Source organism: Pteropus vampyrus, unplaced genomic scaffold (assembly GCF_000151845.1).
Source record: "Pteropus vampyrus isolate Shadow unplaced genomic scaffold, Pvam_2.0 Scaffold262, whole genome shotgun sequence".
Taxonomy (NCBI): domain Eukaryota; kingdom Metazoa; phylum Chordata; class Mammalia; order Chiroptera; family Pteropodidae; genus Pteropus; species Pteropus vampyrus.
This window is the reverse complement of record NW_011889043.1, coordinates 1,671,613-1,694,511: the sequence shown is the minus strand read 5'-3', so window position 1 is coordinate 1,694,511 and position 22,899 is coordinate 1,671,613. Positions and strand designations below refer to the sequence as shown.

Below are 22,899 nucleotides of genomic sequence, written 5' to 3'. Positions count from 1 at the left end.
TACTGTTTAGTGTTGTTAACTTTTAGGAAAGAATTTTTTCGGCATAGATTTGCTAACAAGTCTGGTTTTTATAAACCAGTCAATTTAACTATCTTGTCATAAAGCTGGGGTGGCAAAACCAATAGTATTTGGAAAGCCTGATGAGCCCTTAGAAGGCGTGTCCCTCGTGACTTCTCCACCCTCTTCTCCTCATTTGCTTGGCCCCAGCCACACCAGCCTCTTTCTTCTTCCTTAAATATGCAAGAACCTTTCCCATCTCAGGCATTTGTACTGCCCCCAGACTTGGTCTGGCTCATTCTTTCACTGAGTCTTTCCTCAGATGTCACCTTCTCCGTGACACCTTTCCTAAATGCCTTTTCTTTAAAATCGTAGCCCCTCAGCACTCCCCATCCCCTTCTCAGTTTTATTTTTCTCATATTCTAATATATAAAAATATGTCTTCTCTCTCTGGAAGCTCTGTGAGAACAGGAATATTAAACTCTTTTGGTCACTAATATATGTCCCTGGTACATAATAGGTGCTTAATAAATATTTGTTGTCAAATGCATAAAACCACCATACACGTGTTCTAAGAAAAGAAGTTATAGGGAGAAATTTTCAAAATTTTATTTGCTAATGAGTGACATATAACTTTAAAATGCATATGTACAAACTATTTTTGCCTAATTTGCTTTCCAAAAAGGCAATTAGATAGAATACTGCACTTTCAGGTTAATAGGACCTTTGTGCCTGGTAGACAGAGCCCAACATTTATGCTGCAAGTTCCATCCCTTAACATCTCTAAATTAAAACAGGTGAGTAATCAAAGATGACCAGTCTTCCCCAGTGCTGTCAAGGATAACAAGGGGACAAACAAGGAAAGTGGAGGTCAGAGACTTATAGCATATCTCAGTTGAGACTGGCCACATGCCATCTAGCATCTTGTTCTGCCATGTGACTTGGGGGCATTACTATGTTTTAGTTCCTCATTTCTAAGTTGACAGAGTTGATTTAGAATATATAAAGTAACTGTCACCCAAGTTTTAGAAAACACATTAATCTATAAAGGAAGAGAAGGATGAAAATTAACATGCATTAAGTGCTTATTATGTGCTGAACACTAGACTAGCTGCAGAGATAAGCAAGATGTAAGTTCTCTCAAGATGTGAAGTGACATTATAATAATTATCTGGTTTGTTTATTTTGTTTAATAATTGATTATTGACCACACTTTAAGCTTTATAATTTTCTCACTGATATTCCAAAACCTTAAACATGTCATTTGACGTTTTCTAGCAGCCACACTAAAAATAAATAAATAACAGGAAACAGGCGGAATTAATTTAATAATATATTTTACTTGAATCATTATGTTCAAAATATTATTTCAACATATAATCAATATAAAAAATGATTAATGACTTATTTTACATTCTTTTTTTCTTCATTAGTCTTCAAATATGATATTTTATACTTATAGCATATCTCAGTTGAGACTGGCCACATGCCATCTAGTCAGTAGCCACACGTTGTGAGTTGCTACTGTACAAAAGTACACAGCAGCATGACTCAGCTATTACCTGTTAAAATAACACATTAGAGGCCAAGAGACAGAGAGTAGAAACAATCTGGATTTTCCGATGATCACCTGAATGGCCCTTTTCCTTGAATAGCTCTGAGAAATGAGGCTCTACCCCCAGGCTAGCAGTAGAAGAATAGTCTAGGAACCAAGAAAGAATCTTCATTTGTAAAAGAGGCCATTCTTTGAGGGCTCTCATGGTTTTTGGACACAAAGAGTTTGTACCATCAGATTAGGAAATGGGGCTCCTAGCTGCAGCCTCGAGTGATGAGAAAGACATTAGGACCAGGGCTCCATGTATGGGTACAGGATAGGGTTCTTACGAACGTCTCTTCCCAAAGGAAGGGTTCAGGAATTACACACCTACAGGTCTCCAGGTAACCCCAGGCCATCTCTCTAGCTTGAGTTTTGCAGACTTAATTGTGGTGGAGAGAGAGCAGCGTGGATTACTGTGTGATGATTCATAAAACGTTACAGGGAGCCAGTCATTACCAGAGTGCTTCTCCAGGAACCACTACCTCTCTGAAAATGCCAGTGAGGTGTGCTGGCACTTTTATAAACTCACATTTCTTTGTCGTTGCAGGTACTATGGATTATCCGTTTGGTTCCCAGATGTCATTAAACATTTGCAGTCAGATGAATATGCACTACTAATTAGAACTGTGCCAAGAGAGAAATATGCGAATTTCAGTATTAACTTTACAATGGAAAATCAGATTCATGCTGGAATGGAATACTACAATGGCAGGTCCAGAAACTTTGAAATAACTCATATGCTACCTATTCACAAAAACATTTCTTATTAGCCTTCGCTGCACTGAAACATGCCTGGTTTTTGCTTTGTTCTATTTTTAGTTTGTACATGTAGTCATTGTCAGGCTGAATATGAATACTTCCAAATGAGCATCAAAGAAAAGGTACATGTGTATCAGTTACTTCACTTAACACTACTTCTTACACTGAGCTACTTCACATTTATTAAGTGGCAGAATTGACTGATATGAAAAGAAAATTTGAGAGACACCAGAGAGAAACAAAAATAAGTTACAGAAGAGAAAAGTAAAGAGTATGAGAAAATAAGATGGGCTATAAGTTTATTTAGTTCAGAGAAGAAATCTTAAGTATAATTCAATGCCTGTCTATTCATAAAAAAGGGACTACCTTTCAGAATTCCCGCTTTCTCCATGATGCTGAATCAAGAATTGAGTTTAAATTGTTTCAGGAAGAATTTCAGTTAGAGGACAGGAAGGATTTCTCAAAGTTGAAGACTGAAAATATGGAATAGGTTAGCAAAGGACATTTTTGAGTGTGGGATCTAGAATGCCTCTTAATGAGGAAAGAAGAACTGGCTCAGGAAGGTGATTCTGGTTCATTCTTTCAGAGAGGCAAATGGGCAGACAAGGTCATTATTTGTATCCCTTCTTTGTTGTCTGAGCGAATAATCACTGATATGAGTCCCTGATGATTTACATTATTCTTAGGAAATTATCCCAATTTCAAACGCGATAAAAGTGAAAATCTAAAATAATCAAAGTTTCCCAGAGCAAAAAAAAAAAAACAGTTTGGAAAGATGAAAAAGAATTATTGAGAATATTTATGCTTTGTGATGAAAAGGAGAATTACCAACTAGGAGATAACTGTTTGAACTGACAATTCAATGTGGGGTCTAAACCTAATACCAGCCATATAGAATCACCTTCCCTCTCCCATGTAAAATTCAGACTCCAATCTGCACTTGTTTTTCCACAGAACCCTTAGAGGCAAGTGCTCTATAATTCTAGGGTGAAAATTTACTTCACTTATTTAAAAAAAGTATTATTACTCCATTACAAATTTCTAATATCTGTTTGTATCTCTGACAGTCATAGCTTTAGTATTATTTGTTAAAATTCTAAGCTGGATATTCAATCATGACTAAGAAATTTTTACATTAGTAAAATAATGATTAATAGTTTTAATAATATTAATGTCCTTATAAAACATACATTTATTTTAGGTGGTAGAATTTTTTCTTCTTTCAGGCTAATTTAAAATGACACTTGCCAGTTCATGTTTGAAAAAATGGCTTTCTTGTTCAACATAGAAAATGGCAACTCTTTATATAATGATACGGAATAACCTCCAAAATAATAACCAGAAGACAAAGCAAGTAGCAGAACAGAGTGTCTGATTTGCCAGCACTCTCTGTATAGAATGCTCCCAGAAGAGCACACGAGAAACCGACGACAATGGTTATCTCTGGGCCAAAGAACTGGGTAGCTTGAGGATGGGTCAGAAAAGACTTTTTCCTTTTCCAAAGTCTTGAACTTTGTACCATGTGTGCTCTGTATATATATGATCTATTTGAAAAATAAAGTAGTTTTTCTTTCTAAATTCAGTTCCATTTCAGAAAAAAAATTGATCATCTTAAAAGATACCATTATTTACCCACCTATAGTGAGTAAGTTTACAGTTTAGATGGTTTTACTCTGAACCCCTGGAGCAGGGAGTTGAAATAAGATTATTTTTTAAGTTGGTTGGTCTGTTAGGCATTTTGAACCAACGAATGCAGTCAATCCTTAGAGTGGGAACAATTTTGAAAATACTACTCGACAATTAGTGAATTGCTTTTAAATCAGTCAGCTCACTTGCCTAGAAGGATCAGTAGTCCCTTTCTGCCCCTAATAAGAGTGGTGTGTGCTATAAAAACTTCTTCTTCAGTTAAACAAGCATTTTCCTACCAGGGACTATCTAAGTATACATTCATAGTCTCTTAATAAATTACCGAGACCTTGGGTTTTCAGCTTAGGAAGCAGATTTTCATTAAAAGTATGTGGAAGCACATCCTCAAGTTAGAGCCATTAACCCCAAATAGAGAATTTTCTAATAAAGGCATATATATGAAAGAAGATAGAATTAAAAAAAAAAGAATTAATAGCCACAAGTAATCTCTAAACTTTCTCTTGCAATTGCATACCCCAAAAACCTTTTACCAACATTGCAAAAGCTAAGTTATCTTGAATGCCATCTCTTCTGATAGAAAATAATATCAGCAAGCAATGAATAGCCAAAGAACAAGCTGTATGGAGGAAAGAGGAACAGCTAACAGATTAGAAAATCCAGAAACCAATACCTTTTATAATTAAGAGAGGCCATAGAGGGGCATCACATCTCTAAATCTGTTTGACTTAGTTTCGAACTCTCATGGACACAGTCATTGATATGAATTTTTTGTGTGTTGGGCAGGTTCCTAGGGGTCAAGTTCAAATCCGTAACTTTCAAAGATTCAGTTTTTAAGGCCTGCACCTTTGAGGATGTGACTTCAGTCAACACTTACTTCAAGAACTGCACATTTATTGATACTGTTTTTGACAACACAGGTAGGTGTGCTACTTAGTCCTACTGTGGCCTCTTCAGAGGGCCCAGCTCTTGGCAGAAACGTTATACCCATATGATAGTGTGGGCAGAGCTTCGTGGGAGAAGTGGAGATTGAAGTATAAATTAACAGATTCCCAAAATCAAGTTGGATAAAAGTTAAGTGTGTATTGTTTGTCTTTGTCTGATTTAATGCAAATGGAACTTGCTGAAGTTCAAAGTTAAAAAAAAAAATGGTTTGGTGAATAATTTCTAAAGTGGAGAATTAACCTGCAATTTATTTGTTTTGAGAATCCTAGTTTCTAAATCTGGTGTTTGCTTAAGTCAGCATGCCTGAACAAGTCAACAGAGATGGAGAATATAGCTTTGCTTTATCAGATATCATTTTTTAGCCAGTCCATTTAATGAAGTCTGAAAAACTCCCCAGGGAAGAAGGGGGAAGCAAACTTTGATTGAGCACCTACTATATGCTGGTCCCTACTCTAGATCATCAGACATTCATCACAATAGCTGAAGCTTAGAAAAATTAAGTAATTTGGCTACAATCATAGTACTAGTAACAACTGACATTTGAACCCAGATTTATCTCATTTCAAAGACTGTCCTTTCCCACCCCACATATTGGTCTTTCTGTCCTACAAGAGTCCAGAACAGCCTGACATTGGCAAGAGTATCAATGAGACCTGGTTGCCAGCCCTGCCTTTTTGGTGTTCAGACAGAAGCTGGTTCTGCCCAGCTTCAAATGAGAATGGAGTCAGGTGTCTTTGGTTTATTCCATTTTTTGAGTGCTATTGCTGTCTTCTAACCCATTCAGCCTCAGAAGAACAGTTTTTTAGGCAGATCTCAATCAGCAAGGAAGGTAACAGTTTTGATTCTCATTGCCTTTTAATAAAACCCATGATCATCTGCAATCCCTTCTTGGATAGATCCAAGTTCAAGAAAACAATCAGCAGTGAATGCTAGTGACATTCCCATGAGGCTGACTCTTGTTCCTTGGTGGGGTCCTTCACTTAGACCTTAAATTATAAATTCAGCCCCAAGGACCCAAGGAAAGTCCTGTCCCTTCTCTGCGTCTCATAGACCCATAAAATGGCAATAACAAGGCTGATGCATACATATTTTGAAACAAATTATTTTTGTAATTGTAGTATCAAAGCTGTCATTACTATAATAATGGTCCCTATACAACATGATAATTAGAACAAACTAACATCATAAAGGAGTAAACAACTAATATAATTAGCAATGGCCAACCATATGAAATCAAAAGATAACTAGACTCTAACTTAATTTACTCCTTTTTCAGCAAAGATAGTCCTTTATTCGTCTACAGTTGTTTCTCGGTATCTAAGGGGGATACCAATATCTATGAATTCTTAAGTCCCTTATATAAAATGATGTAGTATTTGCATAACCTATGCACAACTTCCCATTTACTTTAAATCACCTCTAGATTACTTATACCTAATACAATGTAAATACCTTATATGTAGTTGTTAATACTGTATCTTTTAGGGAATAACAACAAGGAAAAAAGTCTGTTCATGTTCAGTACAGATGCATTCATCATAGACCTTGCTACAAAGTACATGTCAACATCAACATAACATTTTTTTTGCCGGATATTTTTGATCCACGGATGTAGAATCTGTGGACATGGAGGGCTGACCACTCTTGTAATGTCAAGTCCTAGACCCTGCACTTTGGCCAGGCGAGGGCACTAAAAGTCAAACCAGCCCCGGCCTTATAGCCCTTAAGAAGTTCAAAATGTCATAATTGCTCTCTGAATTCTTGATAGGCTTTCTTATGCTTGTACGCAGCTATTAAGAGCTTGATAAATTATCTTTCTTTATGTTCACAGATTTTGAGCAATATAAATTTATTGACAGCGAATTCCAAAACTGCTCATTTTTTCACAATAAAACGGGATGCCAGATTACCTTTGATGATGACTATAGTGCCTACTGGATTTATTTTGTCAACTTTCTGGGAACCTTGGCAGTGTTGCCAGGGAACATCGTGTCTGCTCTCCTGATGGACAGAATCGGGCGCTTAACGATGCTAGGTATGTGCTTGGCTTCACGTAAAATAAAAGAGCTGCCTCTGCAATCTAGAGGGAGCCCATTTCTCACTGTACCTCTTTTCCCCTTAGGGATTTGCGCCCCACGGAGATGAGAAAAATCCCTTAAGACCTTTCATTAGGACTGAATTTTAGTTAAAATTATGTCTAATTACATTTCATTTGAGCAGTTTCCATGAGTTCACAGACTGGAAAACTAATTATGTGTGACTAATGTATGTTTTTCCACTTTAGTAGCTGAGTAATTGATGATATGCGTTTCATGCTCGCTGTGTTCAGAAGGCAGTTAGAAAGGCAAACCTTTTTTATCCAGGTGAGCGCACCCATGCCTGAGCTTTGCCAAGCTGAGTCTGTAGCTTCCCCTTGGGATCCAGTGTTGCCGTGAGAACTTGAAGACCCAAGGGTCCTTGCTCTACCAAGATGACAGGAAACATCCCAGCCTCTTGTCTGCTTTGTTGGCAGGTGGCTCTATGGTACTTTCGGGCATCAGCTGTTTCTTCCTTTGGTTTGGCACTAGCGAATCCATGATGATAGGTATGCTGTGTCTGTACAACGGATTGACCATCTCGGCCTGGAACTCTCTCGATGTGGTCACTGTGGAACTGTACCCCACAGACCGGAGGTATGTTGAAAATGGGCCTCTAGGTAGAGGCACTCTGAGCCCCACAGGGCCACTGACAAGTCATAGAAAATAAAACGAAAATCTAAAACATACCCAGTTTATGAAGTTGTAGGTTCCACCTGTATTTCTTAAAGGGAAAATGTAGGGGAATATAGTTGCTAGCAGGAGTTAATAGGGCAATGAAACCAGTGAAGGAAGATAATTGTGTCCGTGACTTAGTTGGCCAACTAACAGTGTGAGGAAGCTGTAAGGAGGTGACAAGGGGTAGGATCTAATAACCTGATGTGGCCCATAATTTAGCCACTAATCAGCCCTGAGAGGGTCCTTTCCTTACTTTTGCAGGTAAGAAGGTCTCTAGAATGTATCTCTTGACCTTCCTGGTCTGTTGAAGGAAAGCCTAACGCTTTTTCAGCTACCAAAAAAGGATTGCTATTATAAGAAAATGCATCTGGTCCCAAAATGGAGACACAGAGACTTTGCACCCCGTATCAGAGAAAGGGCTAGAAGGCGGAGCTTTGGGGTTGAGCTTCAGCAGCTGAACAATTAAAAGAATAGAAGTCCTGTTTTGCAGTTTGACATGAGTGAAGACAAATGGTCTTGCCTTCTTTTATTTAGTGTATCTTTGTCACCGCCCCCGTCTCCTGGGATGGAGCCAGTGTTGTCTGGACCTTGAAATGGAGGAGGGTTTTCTAGGACTAAGGAGAGACATTTGGGGTATCAATTTTCAACTGATCCTGAGTCCCTCCTTTTGTTTACTGTCCCCAATGGGATACATTCTCTATATGTCAAGACTCTCTAACTTATATTTCTTCTTCATGAACAACTATTTACTGAGCTTACAGGAACCCAGTAGTTACTCCTATCTGAAACTCTTATGTCTGCTTATTAAATATTCTAATTCAAACCCTCAGTAACCTCCTATTGAATACTTAGGATCTGAAAGGAACCATACACCCCAAAGCAGGGCATCTCCTTCATTTGTTCAACAAACAGTAATTCTCTTTTTTGGACAAGCTTCTGAGGTGGATGCCAGGGCCCTTGGGATGAGGGTGTGGCCAAAAACAAGATTAAGACTCTGCAGCTTTCACTGAGCTTTATTTCATCAAGCTCTCATTCTGCAAACAAGGCCCAGATGTAGATTAAATTATACCTTTAAAATAAACCCCTCAATGTTAAAGCAAGGTTATATCATAGCCTGCTACCTTTTTGTTATACATTGTGAGAGTTTGATACTGTTTTAGATGAATCAGATGCTTATCCCTCTGCCATAAGTAATAGAAGAATGACTATTTTCTTATGACAAAAACCTGGCTTAAAAAAACACACATTAGGCAGGTTGGTCCTATGAGAAACATGGACCTGCTATGTTTCTGTTGTTGGAAAGGTTAAATGTCAGCTCAGATAAACACACAAATTGCTGTTTGTGTTAGCGTAGGTCTTCTGAGAAGCAGTGGACAAGATGGGATTAAATATGCACAGCTTTTATTAGAAGAAGTCTGTGTGAGAGAAAACGGGAAAGGAAGTGAAGTCTGAGATAGCCGCAATGTAAGCCTGAGCCCTAGAGAAGGAGTGAGGGTGAATGGTTGGATGGAACCATCCCAGACCAGCAGTCTAAGGAAGGTCTGACAAGGCTGCTGCGGGGAAAGAAGGTAGCAACAATGCCAGCCTCAGAGGAGTCCTGCGTGTCAAGGAACCAGCCTGTTGTAGTATTCCTGCCAGGTGCAGTTATTGGAACAGCAAAACGTGGTGATGAATTTCAGAGCACAGCAGCCAGGGCAGTGACTGGGAGATCTGCAAGGTGCATTCTCATGCAACCACACTGTTGCTGGCTGACATTCTCCAGCACTTAAGGAGATATTATCGGATATTTGTAGGACATCACTTCCTTCGGTAATTCAGAGATAACTTGTCCTCCAGAGCAGCACTACCAGGCCCAGGTGAATTAGCTAGTACCACGTACTCTTTCAGGATAAAACCTTCTCTTCCATCTCTGCCATGTTGCTCTGGGTCACATTAGGAGGTCTCCACTGATCTCTGGCTCTGCTGTTAGAGCAAAATCCCTAATTGTTTTGTGAGAAAATACCCTATAGCCTCTTCTCCCTGTGGAGGCAGAATAGAAGATGCCTTGACAAGAATTCTGATTAGAGGCTGTAAGTTTTCATAATAGAACTTCAGCACCGCCAACTTCTTGTCCATTTTCTAGAATCTGTCGTTAATGATCAGAATAAGATACTGTGATTCCAGGCCCCCAGCTAAAAAGTGGCCTCTTGCTCCATTTAACAGACAACTCCTATCAAGATCCCAGTCAAAATGATTGTATTTGGGATACATAGTTTATGGTGTAGTCTAAGCATTATGAAAGCTATAACACTTGAAAGCCACATGTGTCAACCACGTTACAGATTTTACTTTTAATGCTAAACCTTTGACTTTAAATAGGTATCACATTTGTATTCCCTGTGAAAACACCAATGAGGACAAGACATTGCCCATTACAGTTCATCTTTACCTCTCTAAAGAGTCTACCACACTCCCAGCATGCAGGGGGTTCTAGGACCCTCAGAGAAGCTGCTCTGCCTCTTCACTTCATATTGTTAACCTAAAAATAAAGTGTCAAAATGAGAGGCAATAAGAATTTATTTGAGATCAAAAATAATAACTATTCTGGAAGCACTGATTCAGGTAGAAACTCAAATAGTGTCCCATTAGAGGACAAAAGCAAGGGGTATTTGTGAGGAAGGGAAGAGGAATAAGGAAGGTGTTTCTATTGGTGCAGATAAGCTAACATAGTGATGCTAATTCCAAACAATGTGTTCAATTTCAGTCCAATTGTCATCAATCCCCTAGTCACAATATCTGCTTTCTTGTTATCTTTGCAAGCTGTTCTTTAGGACACAATATTGCTTTAGGCACAGTCCAAAGTTTATTTTGCCCTGTTTTAACATTTCAAAGATTTGAGGCATAAAGCCCGCAGGCAGTTCGTCTGAAATGGCAGCTCTGACTCCATTTTTAAATGACTTCGTTTATGTAATTTTCTTTTTTTTACTATATGATAAAAATTGGATAATTCTTTACATTTTCTTCTCTATTGTGCAATCAAGAGACAGAAAACCTACGTTTCTGCCAAACCTACATTGTGCAGATATTTGCTTTGCTCCTCCTCATCCTGATTTGCCCTCTTTCATTCTGATTTTATTAACTTTGTGTCTTTTATAAGCTACCCTAAAGAGGCAGGTAAATTCAAAATTAAAATCATATATACTTGTTGAGTAGCACTTTTCTATACCTAAAAAGTGAAATAAAACAACAACTGCAGACATTTTTTAAGGGAAAGCTCTATTTTTTTCCCTTTACTCTCAGCACTTTACTTCTGGACACCAATTGGGTGTCTTTCAAATTTAACTAAATTCTGACACCATCTACCTGGAGATGGCATCAGATCCCACAAGTTAAAGACTCAGTCCCACAGGACTGCCCCCACTTCAGACTCTAATCACCCGTACTTCTGACCAACCGGCTATAAACTGGAGTTCCCCTGACCCCCACCTCAGGTTCAATAATTTACTAAAATGGTTCACAGAACTCAGGGAAATATTTATGTATGTTTACCCATTTATTTTAAAAAGCAATAGCTCAGAAATAGCCAGATGGAAAAGATATATAGAGCAAGGTATGGGAGAAGGGGCTTGGGCGCCCGTGCCCGGTCCAGGTGCACCACCTTCCCAGCACCTCCATATATTAATCACCCTTGAAGTTCATCAAATTGCATTGTTTAAGAGTTTTGATAGAACTTAATCTCCTGCCCCACCCTCCTCCTTCCCAGAGGTCAGTGAGTGAAAGTCGTAAAGGCAGCTTAAAGTTCCAACCTTGGTCTTTCTGGAGACTAGCCCCATCCTGAGGCTACCTAGAAGCCACACCTTAAGTCACCTCATTACCATAAGCTCTGGTGTGCTCTAAGGGGCTTCTTATGAATGAAAAAAGACACTCTTATCACTTAGGAAATTCCGATGGTTTTAGGAGCTCTGTGCCAAGAACTGCAGACAAAGACCAAATATATTTCCTCTTATTAGGTAGCATTTTTCCACTATGTAAATGCCACTGCCATTCTTGTATTTACTGCATCTTAACATCAAAGATAAGCATAACATAATGATTGCAGATTCTTAAACAGATGACCGGTGACATTTTAGAAAGTTCATGGACAGTGACTGGCACATGATTTGAGGGACACAGAAAAGGTTGCAAAGACCCAAATATCAACGTAAGAAACATCCAAACCTGTAGAGATTTTTATAAGTGTTTATTTGAGCCAAAACTGATGACAATTGCCAGGAAGCAAAATCTCAAATGCTTTGGAGAACAACAGTTTGCAGTTTCTTTTATGCATTTGGAATTAAGGTGGAAACCTAAGAAAGATAAAATGGAGATGGGAGAAAGTGAGGTGGTGATTGGATTACAGAATAGTTAACAAGATTATGTGCCCTCTTGAGGGCGGTCACACTTTAGAAGGAGGTGTCTGAGTAGAGACATTTCAAAGGTGTGTTAACCTAGATGCACAGAAACAATGGACAGGGCTCGCTTAAGGCAAAGATAAGCCTTTCACTAAAGAAGTTATATTCCTGGAGAGTGACTACCCGCCTTGACCTGCCCAGTTAGGAATCTAAGATCAGATCACCCCATGTGGTTACTTACAGTAGAACACTTTTTTGCCCACATAGCCATGATCTATTTAATCATTGGCCATTGGCAATTAAATTCAATCGCCAGTACCTGGCCCTTCCCCATCTCTGGGGAAAGGACTAAAAGTTCCAACCTTCCTTTCTCCATTATTTCTCCACTCCCAGGCACTGCTATCACCTAAATTTCTTTCAACCATCTTTGGGAATAAGACTGGGAGATGCCAACAGAAGATACATTTCATTTATAGGTTTCAGTTATGGCTTGTTGGAGCCCCCACCCCCTATATTTTAACGGAGGGAAAAATATCAAAATTTCCCTCATCTCCTGGAATTGTCAAAGACCAAAGAATATGTAATGATAGGTTGACGCGGATTTACCCACAGTTTATTGACCCCTCTTTTTCTTTCCCTCTTAGTCAAGGTTTTAAACTTCTTGAAAGTCATAAACGTAGCCCACTGGGTATAATAGGCCATGAACCCCAGCTCATTTTGGTTCTTGCATGTCCTTCTGCATTCAGCCAGTGACTTCCTGTTGTCACACTGCGGAGGTGGTGGAACTCCACTGCTCACACTTCCTGTGTCCTGTTGGCCATTGTTACCCCTGCTCCATGGAGCTCAGGGCAGGGAGCTCCCACCTTATAAGTGATGAAACCCAGGCTCTCCCTGCTGGCCTCCAACTCGGCACAGGCCCCCTCAGCCCAGCAGGCCCGTCTTATGGACATTTTTCTGGCAGCATTTTCCTGCCTTTCTCTGGCCACTGGCATCCTTCTTTCTACCCTCTTACACAAACACAGTTTTAGACATGACCTCAGAAAGGATTTGAAAGTAAAACTCTGATCGTTCCCACCTGCTATTCCCTGCTGGCGCTGAGCAGTTGCTGTTGTCACCCAGCACTGTCAGATGGTCCTCTTCTTTGCTGAGCTAAAATCAAAACATCTGCCTAGAATTAATCAACCTAAACCTTCCCCTTAGGACTGTTCTTATTTAGAAAGAGAAGTTCGGTTACTTCCTCAATCCTGAAGGTCTATAAGCCTGGATCTCTTACCTACCAGCCATGTGACCTCAAGGAGACCATTCAGCATAATTGTGCTTCATTTGTTGGAGATCTATAAAGTGAGGAGATTTAAATAAATGGTATCTCTGGCCCTTTCTAGCTGTAGAATTTGCCTCTTTACCATCACCATCTGGGATTCCATAACAGTAACTGTGTTGTACCAAATGTTCAAACAGGCACAAAAACAGTCATTTGGGCTGTTCTTGAGTCCAGGAAAGTTCATATCTCTGACCTTGGGTACTGAATAAGCTTTTGCATTAACAGGGCCATAGACATTATGATATGCTGACAGCAGAGCCACCAGACTTGGGGCTGGTTTGACTTTTTAAGAGTCAGAATATGCTGTTAAGTGACAGGGTGATGGATCAGTGGACTCTAGCATCTGGAGTCTAGGCCAAGGCTACCATTTCACTGGTTTGAGGTTTCTGGGCTTGGAGGATGTTTGTCTGTCCATTGCACTAAGGGCAGAACATTCTTTCCAATCAACTTCATGTCTTTATTTTTTTCTAGTAACATAGTCATTTATTATCATTATCAAGTATTATGCACTGTACAGAATTGTATGTGCTATATTTTTCCCATCCCCCTCCCCCTCCCCTTGGTCAACCATCAGGTTATTCTCTATGTCTATGAGTTTGTTTCTGTTTTGGTTTCTTGAATCATTTATTTTGTTTTTTAAGATTCTGTACATAAGTAAGGTTATACAGTATCTATCTTTCTCTAACTTATTTCACTTAGCATAATATCCTGTAAGTCCATCTATGTTGTTACAAATGGCAAGATTTCATTCTTTTTTATCACTGAATAATCCAGTGTGTGTGTGTGTGTGTGTGTGTGTGTGTGTGTGTGCACGTGCACGTGCGCCACAGCTTCTCCATTCATTTATTGATGGACATCTAGATTGCTTCCATATCTTGGCTATTACTAGTAATGCTATAATGAACATAGAGGAGCATTTATCTTTTTGAATTAGTATTTTTGTTTTCTTCAGATAAATACCTAAAAGTGGGATTGCTGGATCATGCGGCAGCTCTATTTTTAATTTTCTGAGGAACCTCCATACTGTTTTCTGCAATGGCTGTACCAACTTACATTCCCATCAACAGTGCATGAAGGTTCCCTTTTCTCCAAATCCTTGCCAGCACTAATTTACTGTTTTATTGATGATAACCTTTCTGACAGATGTGAGGTGATATCTCATTGTGATTTCAAGTTGCATTTCTCTAATGATTAGTCATGTTGAACATTTTTTCATGTCTGTTAGCCATTTGTATGTCCTCTTGGAAGAAATGTCTATATAGTTCCTCTGCCAATTTTTAAATTAGATGTTTTTTTGTTGTTAAATTGTATGAGTTCTTTATATATTTTGGATGTTAATCCCTTATTGGATGTATCATTTGTGAAAATCTTCTTCCATTCAGTAGGTGCAAGTGCATGTCTTGAACACCATTTACATCACCAATGAAAACTCATCTCTGTCTTCATTAACAAATCTTCTCATGCAGATTTCTAAAATGATATTTAAAGCCCTAAATAACCATCTGGTCTGTGCATTCCTGATTAATGTGTCTTAAATTCTATGGGTGTAGAGACAGCCTCTCTTTATACTAAAGTACTTTAAAGCAAATGACCTCCCAGACCATATGATAACAGGCTTTTAGATGTATGTTTATTTGTTTGCTATCTGTTACCCAATAGAATGAGAGCTCCTTGAGGACGGGACTCGGTTTTCCTTATTTACTACCATAACTCCAAGTGAATGAATGAATTGAATGAATGAATGAATGAATGAATGAATGAAACATGCTTTTAAAAATTCACCTGGTTACAGGCAATAGCTTTCCTCCCTGTCTGAGTCCCCTCACTCTCCAAGGCGAGCTAATTGGGCCAATCGTAAGCGAAGGAGGGATACTCTTCAGTTCCCTCTCTGCTGCCTTTTTTTTTTTTTAATTGAGGAATAATTGAAATATGGTATTACATTAGTTTCAGATATGTAACATAATGATTCGATATTTGTATGTAAATAGTTGTAGCTTTTTTTTTCTTGCAACGAGAACTTTTAAGATCTAGTCTCTTAGCAACTTTCAAATATACAATACAGCATTATTAACTATAGCCACCATTCTGTACATTACATCCCCAGGGCTTACTTATTTTATAACTGGAAGTTTGTACCTTTTGACCCTCTTTACCCGTTTCACCCATTCTCAACCCCCACTTCTGGCAACCATCAATCTGTTCTCTGTATCTATGAGCTCAGTTTTGAGTTGTCTTTTTTTTTTTTTTTTTTAGATTCCACATAGAAAGAGGTCATACAGTATTTGTCTTTCTCTGCCTGACCTATTTCACTTATCTGTTGTCCTTCTTTGTCCTCATCCACTTTCGCCACCCACAGCCTGATCTTTCAGCTGTCAGCCCCCCTTCCCCATATACCATTCCCTAGGAGAGACCCTCTTCCTCCTCTTCTCTGCCTTCTCCATCAACAATGTGGAGGAGACCAGAATTCAGGTGCATACACTGCCAGAAAATAGCAGAGTAACTTTAGATTAGTCCTGTCACCTTTCTGGGGCTTAGTCTCCTCCTTTGAAAAATGGGGGGTGAGTCAGGCACTGCGCTGAGTATTTAGAGGATCTCATTTAACCTTATTTAATCCTCACTCCAGCCCTACAAGAGTAGGTAGGTAGTTTTATTCCATTTTCAGGTGAGGAAAATGAAGCACAAAGAAGGGAAGTAACTTCCCCTGGATCGCATAACCTCAAACCCACCTGTGTGACCCTGTGATGCCACTCCCAGTACAGACATATCTACCCACTCCCAGTAGGTCTGGGGAGGAGGTCTGGGAATCTGTTTCTGAGACGCTCACCTGGTCATTGAGATATACAACCATATTCATGAACCTTGGCCTTAGATAAACTCCTAGTTGCCTCCTAATGTTCACATTCGTTCTGTCATTACTTACCTTGGCCCAGACCCTCACTTCCTAGCTAGGTTTACCAGATAAATGATAAGACACAAAGGCTTCCATTATCACCTATTCATGAACATTTGCATTTCATCAGGAATAAGAATCAGGAAGACTTTTGATGGTGGTGGGATGGGAGGGAGCCGATGGGTGACTTTAGGCCCAGAGTTTCCTCCCAGCTCACAGCTCGTAGGTAAGTCCTTCACCACTTATGTGAGAGTGAGGAGACCTCCGCTGGCAGTGATGTAAGATGCCATCTCCCCAAATTAAGGAGGACACATGCAGACCTCACACGTACCACGTAGCCACTACTTGACTTGGATGAGACAAACTTTTACTTTGACGATCAGAAAGCAATTCAGTCTTTTCTGACTTAAGAATGGAAAGTTAGATTTTTTTCTCTGAAAAAGCAAGATGACAGCCTGACAGCAATAAACAAACACGGCCCTACTAATGCCCATTAAAACGTCCATTACAGAAATCTACTCCCAACCTGTTTTAAAGATATCAGGAAATTCCTTAGTTCATTTCACGAGTGTCACAAGCATCCCTGTGCCAGTCCTGAAAGAGGCTGCAATGAGTAGATGCAAAGAATATAAGGCCCCACACCAAAAAAATGGGGCCTGGGCCAAACTAAGGCTAACTCCAGACCTACTATTGGTTCAAGTTAACCCTTAGGAGGGGAGCAAGAGTGAGGGGGTCACCTGGCAGGACCGGCCTCCATGGCTACCCCAACTCCAACCTACGGCAACTGAATAAGAGTTGGAAGAGAAGGAAAAGTTCAGGTTAGGTGAGAAGCTGGTCGTCTCTGGTGCACATGAGCTGTGAAACCAGGATGCACAAGAGAGGTTAAGAGAGGAGGAGCAGAGAAGGAGAAGAAAGAGGCTAGAGAGGCCTTTGCATTGGACTCCTCTCCTGTGGCCACAGCACCACATCGTAAACATCTTCCCTGGCTGATGTTCTCTCACAAACAAACCCAAACAAAGGAGCTCTTCTATGTGGAGGGATTCACTGCAACATTGTTTATGTTCCCCCAAATTTGGAAAGCTCCTAATTATCCAATGGCACGATTACAGAAATAATGGTTATATGCTAAATCACTTCATTTTAAACAAAACATAAATGACATGGTACAGTTACATTACTGATTGCAAAAGGCAGAAAGTAAAATTCTATAAATTCTGTGATTTGAAAAAATGTGGATATGATTGGAAGCACACTAAAAGGAATTCAGAAATGAAAACCATTTGTTAGAGGGGTGAACTGGATGCTTTGCTTTCGTAATGTCCTATAGTATGTAACAGTGAATCCAAGTCGATTCAAAAATTCAGATGTCTCTGGGAGACTGCAGGGTTCTCAGCCCTGGATATACCTTAAAATCACACAGGCTTCCAAAACTACCAATGCCTGGGCCCCCAGAAGAGCAGTAAAGTCAGAATTTCTAGCAGTATGGCCCTGGGCATTAGTATTGCCATATCTCTGTGTTTTAAAAGCTTCACAGATGATACTATGCATTCAGGTTTGAGCACTGATGAGTGAGGCTGTGGTTATACATGCCATGTACCCTAGTCCAAACAGACTGTTGTCTTTACCCCAAGTTGAGAACAGCTACATGAGGAAGTGGGAGACTTGTTTGGGGACTGGAGGAAGGCAGACCATTTGGTACTTGAGAAGCCGTTGCAGGGGGTTTCTAAGGCAAACCTGAGTGGGGTACCACAGAGGTAAGTTAAGAAGATATGAGAGTGTTCTGAGAGAGAGAGAATACCTCTACCCACATTCCATCCTTCACCTGGCAAGCTCCTCCTAGTCCTCTAAAACCAGTTCTCTTCTCATCCGTCCCCTCTGAGAAGCCATCCACAACTCCCCAACCCCCGCCTGAGATCACTTCCCATTCTCTGTGCCTCATAATACCCCACGAGTATCTTTATCACCGCACTTAGCATTTTGTGTCATCATGATCTCTTTGCACCTATCTTAGTGTAAATGAGCATTTCATTTTGTTCATTTTGGGGTTCCTCATGCCTAGTACAGTACTTGGCAGATAATAGATGCTTAATGAATGATTGTTAAATGAGTAAATGCATAGAAGAATGTGTAAATTTGTAGTATATTAAGGACAGATTTGATTATTAGACAAATAGTCAAGGGGCTTCTAGTGTTCTTAGCATTGTAATCCTTTAACTTAGATAGATCCAGTGTTAAAATAGCTTTTTTAGCTTAACCCAGGGACCTACCCATCATCTCTAATATTGCTTCTGTGAGAAAAACGAAATTCATTCTGTTTCAAATAGCCAATTTGCAGATGAATCTTTAAATCACGATGTATTCCTGATTTAAGGACTGCCTGTACTTTCCAAAATGCCCAATGCTGAGAAACTTCTACCAGTGATTGGACTGAATTTTCCAGGAAAATTTCCTTTCTAAAAGTTTAGACTGGACAAAGAGAATGCTCACATTGTACTCATTAACAGGTAAATTCCATGAGTTCAGTCTAGATCTATACCATTTCAGTCCTTTTCAAAATATAATATTTAATATTGCTTTCTAATAACAATGTCATCGGTAGATGGGGCAGGCATTTCAGCCAATGTTTCTAGTAGCCTCAGAAAATCCTAGTTTATCCTGCCCTGAAGTCAGAAAAGACAAAATAATAAAGAGGCTGGATGGGAAGGCAAAACCGCCCTCACTCTATCCAGAATGAAGCCGGCAGTTTCCTTTCCCCGGCCACCAATTAGTACATATAATTATATGAATTACATAAATTAACCAGAACTCACTAAATTGTGAAGGCTCTGGAGAAGGAGCCTCAATCTAGCTGCAGCAAGGGGACGCTCAGCAGGCACATCCCACATCAGCTGAGCTGAAGCCAGCTGCCTGCACCAGCACCCAGTTCTCTAAACAGAGAGAGTTAATGGTGCGGGGAGAAGGGCCGCCTTCGTGGAGTGGAATGGGGATGAGGACTGCTGCAGTCACGGGGTACTGTTTGGGAAAAGAATTTCCATTGAAAAGATTTAAATAAATAGGTTGAGCAAGAATTGAAAACAAAGGGTTCTGGCCAGAGAGGTGGGGGAACAAGGGATGGAGCTTACAGAGAGATGAGAGATCATTTCATTCTTTCTCTTCGGTGCCTGTTGGGTAAAGGAAGGCATGGAATATATCTTTGGTCTGATCAAGAATGCAGTAGCTTGTCCTGCTGCTAAGTGGGGGCCCTGCAAGCTCTGAGCTCCCCATCCTCAAAGGCCTTTAGGAGTACAAGGTGACTTGTGCTTTGCATGTCTGCAGAAGTTAATGTCCCTCCTTTAAGTAAGAATGAGGGAAGAAATAAGCTAAAAGCTTCTTTACTCCCCAAGGGAGAGTCACTTTGAGAATAACTTTTCTAAGACAGATGTGCCGCCAATGCATAGAAAATTACACCCTCCAGCTACATGTATTTGAAGAAATAATTTACTTATCCAAGAAAAGGACAGTCACATTTTCTCGAATGCCAACATTAATTTAAGGAGGCTATATGCTTTGCATCCATACCAGATTTTCATCTGAAGATCTGCCTCTGCTTGGTAAATGAAAAAGGAGATTCTTAGGAAATAAGTGTTTGATCATCTTTCTTAAAAGATTCAGTAACCAGATGCTCCCGATGCATCGCTTAGTGCTGAGCAATCTCAGGAAGTTGTCCTTTCCTCTGTTACAGTTTAAGTAGTATAAAGAGATAGCCGCCTTTATTTTCTACCCTATTCGGAAGTTTATAGCTTGGGAAAATACAGTTATTTTAACAAATGTAAATTCTGCATTGGTCATTCTGCAATCTCAGCATCGAGAGACTTCATACAGAAGAATGTTTTTCACTCTTATCAGCAACATATACACTAACCATGTTTTTCCAGAACAAGTTTATCCTACTAGATACATTTGGTAATTTATGAAACAAAAGTGTAGTTTAAAAAAAGTGAAAGAAGCCAGTCTGAAAATGCTACATACTGTATGATTCCAATTATATGACATCTTGGAAAAGGCAGAACTGTGGAGACAGTAAAAAGATCAGTGGTTGTCAGAGGCTGGGGGAGAAAGGGAAGGATGAATAGGGGGAACACTGGGGATTTTTAGAGCAGTGAAATTATTATTCTGTAGGATACTATAATGATGAATACATGCCATTATACATTTGTCAAAGCCCATAGCATACATAATGTAAAATGAGAACCCTAATGTAAACAATGAACTTTAGTTAGTAAACAATGAACTTTAGTTAGTAATATATTAATATACGCTCATCGATTGCAACTAATGTACCACACTAAGACGTTACTAATGGGGGAAACTGGGGCGGGGGAGGGAGAGAGGGTGTATGGAAACTCTTTACTTTTCACTCAATTTTTTTTGTAAACCTAAAACTAGTCAAAAAAGTCAATTAATTTTTTTTTTTAAATAGTGCCTGGCACATACCACTATTGAAATATTTATTAAATACAGACATACAATTTCCCTAATGGGAAGTCAAATGTCTCAGTTAATGGAAGCAAAAAAATCTATTAATTTTTTTAAAATTTCAGCCTCATGGCGTCTCTGTGGAAGTAGGGGAACCAGTAGGTGATGATGTCATTCTACAGAAATCTCCTTTGGTACCAGACATATCGCCTCAAGCAATTTCATTTGAAAATAGTTATCAGTATATTAAATCTCCTTATCTTTCTGGTAGTTCTTGCTATTACTAGTGTCTTTCTTTAAAAACAAGTCAGAAAGAAGAAGAATACAAAATTAGCTCACCCTCTTCTCAAGAAGTTCCTGTTTCTCTCAATTAGAAATTCTGTCACACCCCTTCCTTACTCTACTTTCTATATGTCTTGGCCAAAAAGAAAGTCAGTGCTTTGCTGTCCCCCTTTTTTTTTACTTTCTAATCAGTAAAATCACTGGCTCTCCACTAAGTCACAGGCTCAGTTTCTGCAGCACAAGAGGAAGGCTGATCTCTTTCCTACGGTGTGGGAAGGGGGATGGTTGGATAATAACCTCAAAAAATACATACGTGTATTAGAAGATGTCACTAGGAACACCACAAGTAGTGATGAGTAGTTGTTATGATTGGCCAAAGGAAAACCTAGACTTACAAATTTACAAATCAAAGAAAGAAAGATGTGTAGTAAAAGCTGCATTTTGCAGCATATAAAATGCGTTTTCCTCTGGAGGGAAAATATGTATCCAACAATTACCCTGCATTCAACGTGCCTTTAATACAAGTGTGGACCCTGTGACAGACCAAAAAACTAAACTGGCGTAAAGGCAGAGGAAATTCACATTATCTCATGATATCAGTGACAGCAATACTGTCATGAGCAAAATTAAGTTTTTTGCCTAGATGACTTGAATAAAATCACATTCAACACACGTAAAGATAGCAAAGTTTTTCTTTTCCAAAGAATGTTTTAGGGAATGAGATGTGTCTTATTGATATACCACCTGCACATCTTAAATGCCAGCAGAGTAAGCAAGATCTCTAAACCTACAATCTGATTCCCTTCTGTAATATTTTCTTGGGCTTGTTTTCCTACCTGGAACTTTGATGAGGTTGTAAGAAATGTGTGACTAGGCCGCCCAGCTCAGTATTCAATTTCTGTCCGTTATGGAAAACATTTCGGAAGAGATCATGATAGTTAACTTTTATGGTACTGGAAAGAAGAGGATACAATCTAGTTAATCCTGATTTTCCCTGAAAACAAGCTTTAGTTATTTAAAACCTCACATGTTAATTAAGCTAAGAAAATATAAGTAAAAAACGAAACAAAACAAAACAAAAAACCTAAACTAAAGAAATATATTGTCATATGTTTTCATTTAACCCTGGAAGAGAGAAGAGACTTTTTACTCCCTGAAGTTTCCTCTCGATAAATTGGAACTTGTGGGCAGAATTAAGAATCAGTAGAGGTGGAGAGAAAGTTAAGAGGGCTGAAAAAGCAATACCAACAGCTAGGGTTCTCTACCTCCAGATGTGCTCACAAGCGTTTAGTCGCTTGTTCTAATGATACACAAAACAATCTACTTGGAGATCACTGGATATTACCAGATAGACATTTGCGTCTGAAGCTGGAAACTTGGAAGTCATTTTCTCTTTTTCTTTTGCAGGGCAACAGGCTTCGGCTTCTTGAACGCGCTCTGCAAAGCCGCCGCCGTCCTTGGGAACTTAATATTCGGCTCGCTGGTTGGCATCACCAAAGCAGTTCCCATCCTGCTGGCCTCCACCGTGCTGGTTTGTGGAGGGTTGGTGGGGCTGCGCCTGCCTGACACACAAACCCAGGTCCTGATGTGACGGGAAACAAGCCATCCATCCTTGATTTTTCCTCCTGCCCTATCTGTGTCAACTCTCCTGACCAACTCAAGGTTTCAGATTTTTCAGATATTGAAAGGTGGTCAAATATCAGAACACTGACTCTTTACTATGACTAAAATTTAGATGCATACCATCTTGCCCCTTAAATGTGATTTTGCACAGATTTTATTATTATTTATTGTTATCTTTCCTGACTGTGATGCTACTGCCTCCCAAAAATCAGCGGAAACATTTTTTAAATGTGCTAGTGAGCTGGGCCTCCCGGAGATTCTGC

The 22,899-nt window shown here is 39.5% G+C and overlaps 1 protein-coding gene across 2 annotated transcripts in view; it reads left to right on the top strand.

The window, feature by feature from the left end:
- The window catches only part of SV2C (synaptic vesicle glycoprotein 2C), a 180,184-nt gene extending 157,539 nt beyond the window's left edge, over window positions 1-22,645 (top strand). Inside the window, exons 9-13 of one of the 2 annotated variants that reach the window (XM_011375132.1) lie at window positions 2,142-2,306; window positions 4,784-4,917; window positions 6,774-6,977; window positions 7,455-7,614; window positions 22,421-22,645. In XM_011375132.1, the coding sequence (XP_011373434.1) occupies window positions 2,142-2,306; window positions 4,784-4,917; window positions 6,774-6,977; window positions 7,455-7,614; window positions 22,421-22,604 (847 nt within the window). In that variant the 3' untranslated portion in view covers window positions 22,605-22,645. The remainder of the gene's footprint in view (window positions 1-2,141; window positions 2,307-4,783; window positions 4,918-6,773; window positions 6,978-7,454; window positions 7,615-22,420) is intronic. The other variant, XM_023520424.1, reaches the window with a different exon arrangement.
- Window positions 22,646-22,899: the final 254 nt, after the last annotated feature.